This window comes from Cervus elaphus, chromosome 27, assembly GCF_910594005.1.
Source record: "Cervus elaphus chromosome 27, mCerEla1.1, whole genome shotgun sequence".
NCBI classification, from domain to species: Eukaryota; Metazoa; Chordata; class Mammalia; order Artiodactyla; family Cervidae; genus Cervus; species Cervus elaphus.
In genome coordinates, this window is record NC_057841.1 from 62,558,654 (window position 1) to 62,571,345 (window position 12,692).

Here is a 12,692-nt window from a genome sequence, read left to right on the forward strand (position 1 = left end):
CTGTTCTTTTTCTGTAATGGCCGCTGCTTGCACAGGAAGTTTTTAGCTCTGAGGCTCCGACACCACTAATCCCAAATGTGAGAGCTGTATGTGCTTAGCAGCTCAGTCGTGTCCGACTCTTCGTAACCCCATGGACTGCAGTCCGCCAGGATTCTCTGTCCACGGGGATTCTCCAGGCAAGGATACTGAAGTGGGTTGAAATCAACTGCCAAAATAAAGTTCTGTTTCCTAAGTACAAACATCCCATTTAACCCAGCTTCTACTTAGACCCAATCTAATCCATTTAACGGGCAACAGTGGCAAAGAACCCGCCTGCCAAGCAGGAAACACGGGTTTGATCCCTGGGTCAGGAAGATCCCCTGGAGAAGGAAATGGCAACCCACTCCAGTATTCTTGTCTGGGAAACCCCATGGACAGAGGAGCCTGGCGGGCTACAGTCCACAGGGTCACAAAGAGTCAGGCACGACTGAGCGACTAAACAACAAACGCAATCTATTTAATAGAGTATAGGAATACAAAATAATGCAGCTGCTTAGGAAAACAGTTTGGCAGTTTGCAAAAAATAAAAATAAGGAACATATGACCTGTTATTACTCACCTAGGAATCTACCCAAGAGAAATAAAAACACATATCCACACAAAAAATTTTATACAAAGGTTAACTGCATCATTGTAATAATAGTCCAAATGTGGAAACAATGCAAATGTCCACAAGATGATTGAACAAAATATGGTATATACATACAATGGAGAGAGGAGTAAGGAGTGACTGCTAACGGTAACGGTTTCTTGTGGGGTGGGGGAAAGCAATGAAATTTCATGGCAGAGGCAAAATCGTCTGAATATGCTAAAAAAAAAAAATTCACTTACACACTTTTACAACATGAATTTTATGAGAATTATATGTCCAAAAAATTCAAAAAAAGAAAGAATATGTAAGAAAACTTTATTATACAAACCCAAAAGTCTTCTAGTAGAAACACCTAATACAGCTGTGAGTTCACATCCCTGGAGAAGGTTTTAAAAAGAAAATTTCCAGGCCTTACCCAGACTCATGGAATTGAAATATCTAGTGAAAAGGTCTTGAAATCTGTAATTTTTAAAAAATCTGTATTCTTAACAAGTACTTTGAATGAGTTGACACAACTAATTCAGCGAAGGACATTTGGGAGGAATTTGTTTTGTCCAATTAGTAAAAGCTCTGAAATTCTAAAAAGTCTCTTACCTTACAAGAGAACCAGAGCTCCAAGTAAAAAGAAATTCCTTTTTATCATGGATTGAGAAACAAAGGAGGCTTGAGCAACACAGAAGGCCTTCAAAAGTACTAGAGACAGGGCAAAATCTGTCCAGTTTTCAAACGTAAATTGTGACATAAGTGTGGCTTATCTGATTGATAGTCTTTGCAGGTAAGATCTAAGCCAAGGGTTTAATCTGAGTCCTAGAGTAATAAGCTTTGTGAAAAAAGAATAGTACACTTGAACTTTCATAAGGCAAATAATAATGTGTATTTTAAGCTGAATATCATAAGTGAAATAATATAAACTACACAAAAGTAATACACAGAAATAGTAATGTCCAAATAATAAAATGAAAGGTATAATTTGAAAAGTCATTTTTTAAAATTAAACTTTGATTTTAAAATGTCACATTCATAAAAACAATAGAGGTAAGCATTCCTACCTTGCAAATATAAGTCATCAAATTTCTGAGCTGACACTTTTTGGGGAAGCCTGATTCCAGCTCCCCAAGCGATAAAAGGAGTACAAGTCTCTAAAGGATGACCAGCTCCATGGGAGCCTACAAATAAGGCACAAAGAGCAACGTAAGTATATAAAGATGAACCTATATCTGATTAACCTATACCTAAATATTTTTTAATACTTAGTTGTAAAGAGTTGACCCATAAAGAGCTAACTTCTGCCACCACACTCCCAAAAGGTTGCATCTCTATTTAACAATTAGTTTTAAAATATCCTCAAGGCAAGTCAGAGCAACAACAACAAACAGGCAAAAAGAAAAACCAGAACACCCGTGGAGTGACTCTGGTTGAGAGAAGATTAAGAATCATAAAGACTAAGGCTTGGAGGAGATGCCACCAGAGTGGAACCAAAGGCAGAAACCACAGGGAAGGCTCCTCTGGGGAGTAACTGCCAGGTCTGGGGTGGGCAGTCGAGGCCAGCTCTGCTCTGAAGAGGAAGCAGAGTCTCGGTCTGCTTTTCTTCCCGGCCACTCTGGCTGGTGTAGCCAAAACCCCCTGATAAAGTGGAACCCCCTCATCAGAATTCTACACTGTGATTTGGGGACCCAAGTCTCAGCTTTGCCTTGATTTGCTCTCTGGGCACACACTGTGTCTGCCTTGGGAGTCTGGCAGAGTGGACAGTCTCCTCGAGTGGACAAAGTCAGTACCCCTAGCTCCCCCAGCAACACCACCTTAAACTCACGCACTATGCCATCACATACAGTTACTTCTAGGTAGATAAATGTGGGTTTGGGGGAGGGTTCTTCTCTGTGTGCGTGTGTGGGTGTGGGTGTGCACACACGCACACACACAGCTGTGTCCGACTCTGCACCCCTGTGGACTATAGCCCTCCAGGCTCTGTTCATGGAACTTTCCCAGCAAGTACACTGGAGGGGGTTGCCATTTCCTACTCCAAGGGATCTTCCCAACCCAGGGACCGAACCCGTGTCTCCTGTCTCCTGCACTGGCAGGCGGGCTCTTTATCAACTGTGCCACCTGGGAAGTCAAATGAGAATACATTTCTTTCATAGTTAGAAGAAAGATCATATAAGATTAGTCTTTTTTACGCTAACATTTTACACATACTATTATGTGCTAGACACTTTGCATATACTAAGACACCTAATCCTCTTCAATACCCTAAAATATTTACAAGCTACATTTACCACTACTTCAATCATAAAGTATGTATCACTTAGAGGCAGACTAACCCCAGTCTGTCATTCCATGGTCAGAGGTAAAGATAAATGCTGTTTTCCCATCATTTCCATAAAAATCTTTAATAGTAGACTCAAGTTCTTTCAATTCCTTATCAACTAATTTAATATTGTCTGAATATTCCCTGTTTAAAAAGAAAGATAAGAGCAAATTAAATTATATTAATTACATTAATTTGGCAAAATCAAGTTTATTCAACATGAGTTTATGACAAAGTCAGTAACTCCTAAAATACTTTTAGATTTCAACCTTAATGTTTTTAAATCAGAGCTCTGTAGATTGTTAAAAACAATTTTTCCTCTCTTAAAGAAGTAAAACAATCTGAAATCATTTTCAAAAATATTTTTTAAAAAAAGTATTGATTAGCAAATAGATTTTCCTGAATGTTTTTTAAGTCTCAAATGCAACAATGATGACTTTTAAATTCAGGCCTCTAATAATGTAAACTGTGTTGCTCTTGCCACATTTATCAAACAGGTTAAGCATCACTGTTTCAACTATAGAATATTTTCATTCTTTAATGTGTTTGTGATATGATACAATACATTTTGAACAAACTATATTTAAGCTTTCCATACAACTGAACAAGTGGTGATTTAGTATAAGTTTTATTACTTAAGACAACGCATTGTGTTAAAGAAGAGAAGCATGAGGTATTCATTACTGGAACTTAACAGACTTTACTGTTAGCTAGACTAGTCTAAATCTAATTCAAAATGAAAAAAAAAAGTATAATATGAATTCTTCCTATCTTATGCTCTGCAAAAGTGAGAAAAACAGTTGCTGTTTTATATAAGGAGTGCTACTGAAATATAGCATACAAAACTTTATACTATTATCTGCTAGATATAGCACTGAGTGAATGGAACGTAAGGAACAGCTAGTTACATCTTTTTGTGATGTAAATATTAGCATCATAAAAATGCTTTTTGTTTCAAAATTTATTAAAATCCTTCTACAATATAATCTTTTTCTCTCTGCTTTGATAAATGAGTAATATGGAATACACGTACAGAACATATTTTACTTACATTAATGTGTAATGTGGTCACAGCACATGTGATTTTAGCCACAATATCATACTATGTATCATATAAATTAGAATGTATTCTACTTTAGAGTTATTTAAAATATAAGTTCTGTTGTGATCATTACAAAGAAAACATTACAGTACTTTAAAAGTTCAAACAAAACAGCTATTTCCTTCAAAACCATGAAATTAAACACAGCATTAAAATTACCTTGATGATGGTCGATGAGCATGTCCATTTGTGTCTATTCCTAATAAATGTAAGAAAAAAACTATTTTGTCTTCATTTACTTTAGAAAACAAAGATTGGTTGTTTCTGGCAGCATGAAAGAATTCCTATATGTAACAAATCAGTTAAAAAATTTTAGTTCATTAATTTTATTTAAAAAGTAATTCTGATGAAAACATTTAATTAAACTTATACAAAACTAAAAAATTTAACTGTCCTATTTTGTTTAAATTTGTCCTCAGGACCTACCAACACAAAGTACTTGTCAGTTCAGACACCTACATTCAAAAAACAAGTGAGCTATTTTCCGTGTTATAATTAGGCTGAAAAAAGATGATAGAAAGGGGATCTCGATTTCATGAAGTTCTAATCACACTGGAGAACCATTTTGACGCGAGCCAACAATAAAACAGCACTGATAGCGACAATCTAGGAACGCTTTATGAGTTTAAAATGTCTTCCTGCTTCTTGTCCCGTGTTAGCACCCAAGTTTAACCATAATCTCTCACTTGGAACACTGGAAATAGCCTATTTCTACCGTCCCAAGGCTCAAATCTGTGCTTCACAAGATATGACAGAAAAATGTCCACATAATGAATGGAAATACAGATCAAAAATGATTAATTTCACAATGATAAACGGGATTCAGAAAGCCCTCTAAGAAAAGGGTTCATCCTGTACTTACATACACATGAACATGTAAGCAAGTACCTATGGAAATTACTTTTAAATTATTTTGAATAAGTCACCTGACTGCCAAGATATATAATTATTATTCACATCAATGTCTTTAACTATCTAAGATGTTAATTTTAACAAGGTATTTAACTTTCCAATAAAAGCCTGAAGTATTCCTTCAACTAACTTTTCATTATTACAAACATTAAAAACATATACATGGTGCCATTAGAGAAACTACCTATTTCCGAATAAAAAAAAAAAAAAGGAATACAAATGAAATTAAATGAAAATAAATATAAATTAAATATAAATAAACAGAATCATCCTTAAAAGCATAAAATGACCCCCTTGCTTTCATATACATTCTAATTAGCCCCTAAGGAACTTTAAATCCAGATAGAAATGGGAAGTTTTTCAAGAGAAAGGACTTATATTCTAAAGATGTAATTGAAAAGCTTACGAGAAACAAAAAAACTTAGCAATTGAGTGGAGTCGAATTTACAATCTGTTTCATGACTGATATTATTCGGCTTTGTAAAAAGTGCTGTTCATTCAAATGTGGACACATGATCTGGGAAACCATGAAACACTAATCTTGCAGAGCTCAACCTGATAGATTCCCACTGCCTTTTAAAAAGTTGGTCTTTTGCACACAAGAAGTGAAATACACTCCTAGCTTCCTCTCCACTCCTGATATTTAGTATAACTATGCCCACCAACTCCCATTTTTTTCTTAGCTCAAAGGCACTCATTCTTTTTTGTACTTAAATATTTATTATGCACTGTGGGAGAGTGCATGCATTCTCCCTTTTTCTCTAAGTAAAACTTCTGATTTTATGGGAACATGTCAGTGCTTCAAACTTAAAACCTATATCTTTCTTATCCTCTCCCACAGCTACCTGTCAGTGCCTTTTTGATTACGGCCAATGAGATGGAAATCAAACACTTCAGTCAAAAGACGATGTGCCTTTTGAAATAAATTTAACTATTTATTAAAATCTTTTTGAAATAAATTTAATTTAGTAGAAGAGAAGGTCCTTTTCAATTCCTTGTATGGTTGACCTAAAACACTGAAATAATGGCTGGAACGCCAGCATCTCCTGTTGTAAGACAGCTCAGAAGCTAAGGCCACGCTCCAAGGACAGAAAACACTTAAGAGGCCGGGTCTTAATGACACTGGGGAACCACCATGGCAATCTTGGACTACAACAATCCTCGGCTGCCTACTTCTGGCATTATCGTCCATTGAGAGACAAACAAACTTTAAAGCAATATTTTTACTCTATTACAGAGTTCCTTTGGAGCCAAAGTTATCATTATGCTGTTGGCCTGAGATACTCTTCTCTATATGCAATCCAGGTCCAACCATTTCTTTGTTTCCTTGGCTTCTCCAGAGATTATCTCAAAACTCACAGGAAAGTCTTCCTCTAACTGTTCAGCTTAGATTGAACTTTTCTAAAGATATATTCTTAGTCCCTATATTTTTCCTTCACACCACTCTTTATTGTGGATGATTTCATATTTTTGTTGTTACCTGATTAATGTACATACCTCTATCATATCGTACGAAATTATAGGGAACTTTTTTTTTTCTGGTCAATAGCAGTGTTGAAATAAGGTAAAAAAGGCATAGAATCAAGCCAGCCACTAACTATATCTGCCTATCCACAAGGAATCAAATCCATGATGTTGAACATTTTTAGCTATGTTTATGAAGTCAGAAGCCAAGGGCCTTGAATCAAATACTAACATAAGTTGATTATATTAAGAGTGATACTTAGCAAAATCATTTGCTATTTTTGTAAAAAGATTTTATTTAACTTGAAGATTTTCACTTTCATTTTGAGTAAGAAAAGAAAATCTTAAGGGAAAAAATTCTAAGAAAAGAAATAGGGCTTATCAAAGAACATATTGAGCACTTAATTCCTGATAAATATGCAGACACCTACTGACTGTTTACAAACAAACAATAAAAAATGATTGTGTTATGGAGAAGCCCACTATGTCAGTCCAGAGACACTACGGGTAAAAAGAAGAATCACTAAAGGTCAGTCAATGAATGCCTCTTAACAACAGATGAATTACGAGTTCTAATGTGGAGATGAGAAAGAAGAGAATGATAGACAGGAGTCAGCCAGTACCCAGAGTTGAGATTCTCTCACAATTTTTGAAAACATAAATTCTATTGGATTCCTGGTGAAACTGTGAGGATTGTCACTAACAAATAGTCCAAAAAAAACCTCCTCTATTTCTTAGAGAGACTCAAATGTTTTATTATGATTAATTTATGAACTTGTTTTCTGCTTATCTAATTTTTCTTTACAAATATTTAAAATATCTACCTTATTTTATAATAAATGCCTTAGATTTGAACATTCAAAAGACTTTCACATACATCACTGCGTGTAAGAGACTGGTTCTGTGGTCAACAAAAGACCAGGAAGGTTACTCTGGGGTGATTCAGCAAACGAGGAATGAAATGTGGGGTTCCTGAATCCCATCAGGGCTCACTTCACTGTCAGAAGCACAGAACTGAAAAGGGTTTACTTTTTCAAATTATTTTTTAAAACCCTGTATGTTTATTGTAGAATGTGTAATTTCTTAGAATCCAGTCTTTTCAAAATAGTATGCTACAGTATGGAACTTTCAAATTCATCCAAGCAGAAAAATTAAGATGCATGTATTAACAAATCAGTTTCTAGCACATTAGGTACAGGTCCTAGACAACTAGTGCACATTAGACAAATACCTACATCTAGTGTGCTGCAAGTTAGCCACTCAATAGCACATACCTTCACATGATCAAAAACCCACGTGTCCAGTTTTGTTACATCATGGGCACCAAAATCCTCATTGGATGCATCGTAAGTGTGTCTAAAAATATGATTTCCAAGGTCATCTGAAGAGGAAATTTGGGGGAAAAAATTTTAATGACATGCCATGGACCATGTGTATGCTTGAACATATGCTGTTGCTTTTGTTCTTATAGTAACATTTTCTAATTTTACAGATACAAGTGAGTTGTAATTTAAAATTCTAAGAAAAAAAAATCACAACCCTAGTTAGTATACAATAGCACAGAAGTAAACAACAGAGTTTGTCTTCAAGTAAGGATGAAACTAATCGAAGAATTTGGGCATCTAGGGATGGTACAATCTAAAACAGATTAAATCACCTGTTTTACAAAATTCCCTAACCAAGAAGAAAATTCAAATATTGCAATTCTTTCGTTCATAAAATACATGCATTTCTCTCAATATATGAGAAAAAATATTGATAATTGCCAAACAGTTTGAAAGGGACAACAAATATGTTAATCTTATACACCTGTAAGATTTTATTAAGGATCTAATCAACTTAGTGAATTTCTGAGTTATAGCACCTCTTAAAGTTCATAAGGAAGAGATATAAAAAATAATGACAATCTCTTGTAATAATGACAAGCTAAGCTCTAATGATTCCAGTGATCATGTATGGATGTGAGAATTGGACTGTGAAGAAAGCTGAGCGCCGAAAAATTGATGCTTTTGAACTGTGGTGTTGGAGAAGACTCTTGAGAGTCCCTTGGACTGCAAGGAGATCCAACCAGTCCATCCTAAAGGAGATCAGTGCTGGGTGTTCATTGGAAGGACTGATGCTGAAGCTGAAACTCCAATACTTTGGCCACCTTATAGGAAGAGTTGACTCATTTGAAAAGACCCTGATGCTGGGAGGGATTGGGGGCAGGAGGAGGAGGAGATGACAGAGGATGAGATGGTTGGATGGCATCACAGACTCAATGGACATGATTTTGAGTAAACTCGGGAGTTTGTGATGGACAGGGAGGCCTGGCGTGCTGCGATTCATGGGGCCGCAAAGAGTCGGACACGAGTGAGCTGAACAGAACTGAAGCTCTAATGATACTGGTTCCACTCCTCAACCATTTACTCTTCAAATCCCAAGTAAAGATCTGAGTGAGACTGTAAGTTACTGTAAGAAATGGAACACTCCTATTGGATCGTCTCCAGTTAAGGCATTGATCCTGTCCTATGAACTGTAGTCAGAAGTAGGGAGGTGAATTTGGTAAACCATAGCAACTTTATCCCCACCACTACCAAAAAAAGCTTAACTCCTTGCTCCTTGGAAGAAAAGCTATGACCAACCTAGACAGCATATTAAAAAGCAGAGACATTACTTTTCCAGCTAAGGTCAATCTAGTCAAAGCTATGCTTTTTCCGGGAGTCAGGTGTGGATGTGAGAGTTGGACTATAAAGAAAGATGAGCACCGAAGAATTGATGCTTTGAACTGCGGTGTTGGAGAAGATTTTTCAGAGTCCCTTGGACAGCAAGGAGATCCAACCAGTCCATCTTAAAGGAAATCAGTCCTGAATATTCATTGGAAGGACTGATGCTGAAGCCAAAGCTCCAATACTTTGACCACCTGATGCAAAGAACTGACTCATTAGAAAAGACCCTGATGCTGGGAAAGACTGAAGGCGAGAGGAGAAGGGGATGACAGAGGATGACATGGTTGGATGGCATCACCGACTGAAGGGACACGAGTTTGAGTAAACTCCGGAAGTAGGTGGTGGACAGGGAGGCCGGGCGTGCTGCGGTCCCTGGGGTCGCAGAGTCGGACACGCCTGAGCGCCTGCACTGAACCAAGGGAGTATACAGATGGCAGGCAGTGTGAGCTTTGGACCTGCTCTACATGATAATGTTCTGTGACTATCACGCAGAAAATTCTGAGCGTCTGTTTTGCTTTTGAGATATAGAATAATCTTTAATGATTCCGATTGTTATAATTTATAGTATAATTATGCCCATGGATAAAGGTCCAAACCTTTTCATTAGGTGAAATGACTACAATGCTCCCACTAAAAAGCACTTAATAACATAAAATTCAAGTGGAATCCAGCTGATTCTAGAAAATTATGCAAATAAATTTTCTCAAAGAGATGTTCTCATACTTGTAGATTCATGCACAGAAACACAACAAATACAACAAATCTCAATGGCATGATCTTGAATACATGAAAATAGAAGTTATAAATATAAATTTTAATATTTAAATCTTTATGTGATTATATACTAACTTCTTAATAATCAAAGTAAGTGAACATCATCATCATACTGAGATCATTGTAATAAGCATTTTGGTCAATATTTCACATGAATTAACTTATTTAACACCCAAAACAAACCTATAAGATAGAAATTATTATTATCACATTTTACAAAAAAGAAAACTGAAATTTAGACAAGTTATCTAACTTACCCAAGATTACAAAGCTGTTAGATGTTAGAATCATATACCATTTCACTGAATCCAAGTTATTTAAACTGTATAATCCAACATTTTAAGTACAACTAAGATGAAAAAAAATCAAACTCACACATCTATTATAATATACACTCATTTCAGAGATGTTCAATATGTCAAAACCTGTATCTCACACTCAGTAAAATGTAGCATATATTTTAAATCACCGCATTGATTTATCGCCTACTTGGTACCTGGGGAAACAGAACCAGCGCCTCCTACCTTTGGCAAACATAGTCACAATGTCTGGGCTCCCCCAGGACCACGTGTACCTGGTTTCATTAAGAAGAGAATCAAATTCCACAGGATTTTCCTTCCAGCCTTCAGGTAATTGAGAAAAAAAACAAACAATGACAATAGTAACATTTAGATGGTGAGTACTGGAATGGCTCCTGAAGAAGTATTTTTCAAACAACAACAAAGAGGATTAACTGCAGAACAAACGCAAAACTGACAACAGATTTTGTTATCTGTATTATACTACAATTTTTTAAAAAAAAAGCTTACAAAGGTTAATTGACTTCTTACTAAAATACAGAATCACTTTTGAACTTTTGAGAGTTAACATCTAGGAAAACCAGAGATCCACCCAATCATATTCTATCAACAGGACAGGATGATACAAGATTAAAGTTTTATTCTTGAGTCAGTCCCAGTGTGTGTTTAAGTGACTTAGGCAAGCTAAATGACTTGTCAAAAGGATCTCAAAATGCACTTTGCTTTGTGTCATGATTCAGTATTAAAGAAGCAATATTTATGCAATCAATCTCCTCATGTGATAAAATCATCTAAAGAGATAGTACCTTTGGCAACTGCACTGACATCTTCATAAAACCCTGCAATGATGGCCACGTGCCCGGGCCGAGACTCGGTCGGCACACGTGTGTGAGAGATGCCCCAGCTGCCTTCGTTCATTATGACATTCCTGAAAGGCATCACAGACGAGGAGTCAGCACACACTATGACCACATGCTCTGGTAAGGCTTTAGAAAAACAAGATCACCACAGAAGAAATACAATCAAAAGAAGGAGTCAAAATTTAAGAAGGAACCTTTCTGATCCCAGCTGGGCTCAGCCCAGTTCCTCCCACCAGACGGATTCCGTGGCATAAGAAAGCCCAAGCAACTTTCTTAGACAAGGAACCACCCAACCACTGCACAGAATCACAAAACAAAATACAGGCTACAGCTCTAAGTCACAAAGTATTGAAACGCTGCGCTACATAAGAAATCACTGATACACAAAGTATTACTTTGTCAGTGTTAAATTTTATTAGGTGTGATGATGGTGTTGTGATCATGTTAAAGTCCTTGGTCTTAGGAGGTACACACTGAAGTGTTTAGGGGTAAAGTGTTAAAATACTTTGGTTTCAAATTATTCAGGAAAAAATAATTAAAGTTTAAGTGTGTATATGTGTGCATGTGTATTGAGACAGAGAATGCAAATAGGAAAAATGTTTAAAATGGTCATATCTAGATTAAGGATATACAGATGAATATTCATGATATAATCCTTTCAACATTTCTGTAGCTAAAAGTTTTTCAAAATAAAAAATTAAGAGAGGAAACAGCTATACTCTCAATTAGGAATTAAGTTATCTTTCTAAATTTGAGATTCAGTTCAGTTCAGTTGCTCAGTCGTGTCTGACTCTTTGCGACCCCATGAATCACAGCACGCCAGGCCTCCCTGTCCATCATCAACTCCCGGTGTTTACTCAGACTCATGTCCATCGTGTCAGTGATGCCATCCAGCCATCTCATCCTCTGTCGTCCCCTTCTCCTCCTGCTCCCAATCCCTCCCAGCATCAGGGTCTTTTCAAATGAGTCAGCTCTTCGCATGAGGTGACCAAAGTATTGGAGTTTCAGCTTCAGCATCAGTCCTTCCAATGAACACAGGACTGATCTCCTTTAGAATGGACTGGTTGGATCTTCTTGCAGTCCAAGGGACTCTCAAAGTCTTCTCCAACACCACAGTTCAAAAGCATCAATTCTTCAGCGCTCAGCTTTCTTCACAGTCCAACTCTCACATCCATACATGACCACTGGAAAAACCATAGCCTTGACTAGACGGATCTTTGTTGGCAAAGTAATGTCTCTGCTTTTTAATATGCTATCTAGGTTGGCCATAACTTTCCTTCCAAGGAGTAGGTGTCTTTTAATTTCATGGCTGCAATCACCATCAGCAGGGATTTTGGAGCCCAAAAAAATAAAGTCTGACACTGTTTCCACTGTTTCCCCGTCTATTTGCCATGAAGTGATGGGACCAGATGCCGTGATCTTAGTTTTCTGAATGTTGAGCTATAAGCCAACGTTTTCACTTTCATCAAGAGGCTCTTTAGTTCCTCTTCACTTTCTGCCATAAGGGTGGTGTCATCTGCATATCTGAGGTTATTGAGATTAAAACAAGTCAAAAGTTTCTTTTGCTGAAATGTATCACCATTCTTTAAGGGTGATTTGCAAAATCTGGAGAAAAATGCAAAAGCAATAGTAATGCC

The 12,692-nt window shown here is 36.7% G+C and overlaps 1 protein-coding gene across 8 annotated transcripts in view; it reads right to left on the reverse strand.

Moving 5' to 3' along the window:
- Positions 1 to 12,692, reverse strand: part of PIGN (phosphatidylinositol glycan anchor biosynthesis class N) — a 97,721-nt gene that overhangs the window by 76,589 nt on the left and 8,440 nt on the right. For 6 of the 8 annotated variants that reach the window (XM_043889339.1, XM_043889333.1, XM_043889338.1 and 3 more), the window contains 6 exons: positions 11,002 to 11,123; positions 10,421 to 10,519; positions 7,689 to 7,795; positions 4,198 to 4,322; positions 2,950 to 3,080; positions 1,681 to 1,797 (listed from right to left, as the gene is read on the reverse strand). In XM_043889339.1, the coding sequence (XP_043745274.1) occupies positions 1,681 to 1,797; positions 2,950 to 3,080; positions 4,198 to 4,322; positions 7,689 to 7,795; positions 10,421 to 10,519; positions 11,002 to 11,123 (701 nt within the window). The remainder of the gene's footprint in view (positions 1 to 1,680; positions 1,798 to 2,949; positions 3,081 to 4,197; positions 4,323 to 7,688; positions 7,796 to 10,420; positions 10,520 to 11,001; positions 11,124 to 12,692) is intronic. The other 2 variants (XM_043889340.1, XM_043889341.1) reach the window with 2 other exon arrangements.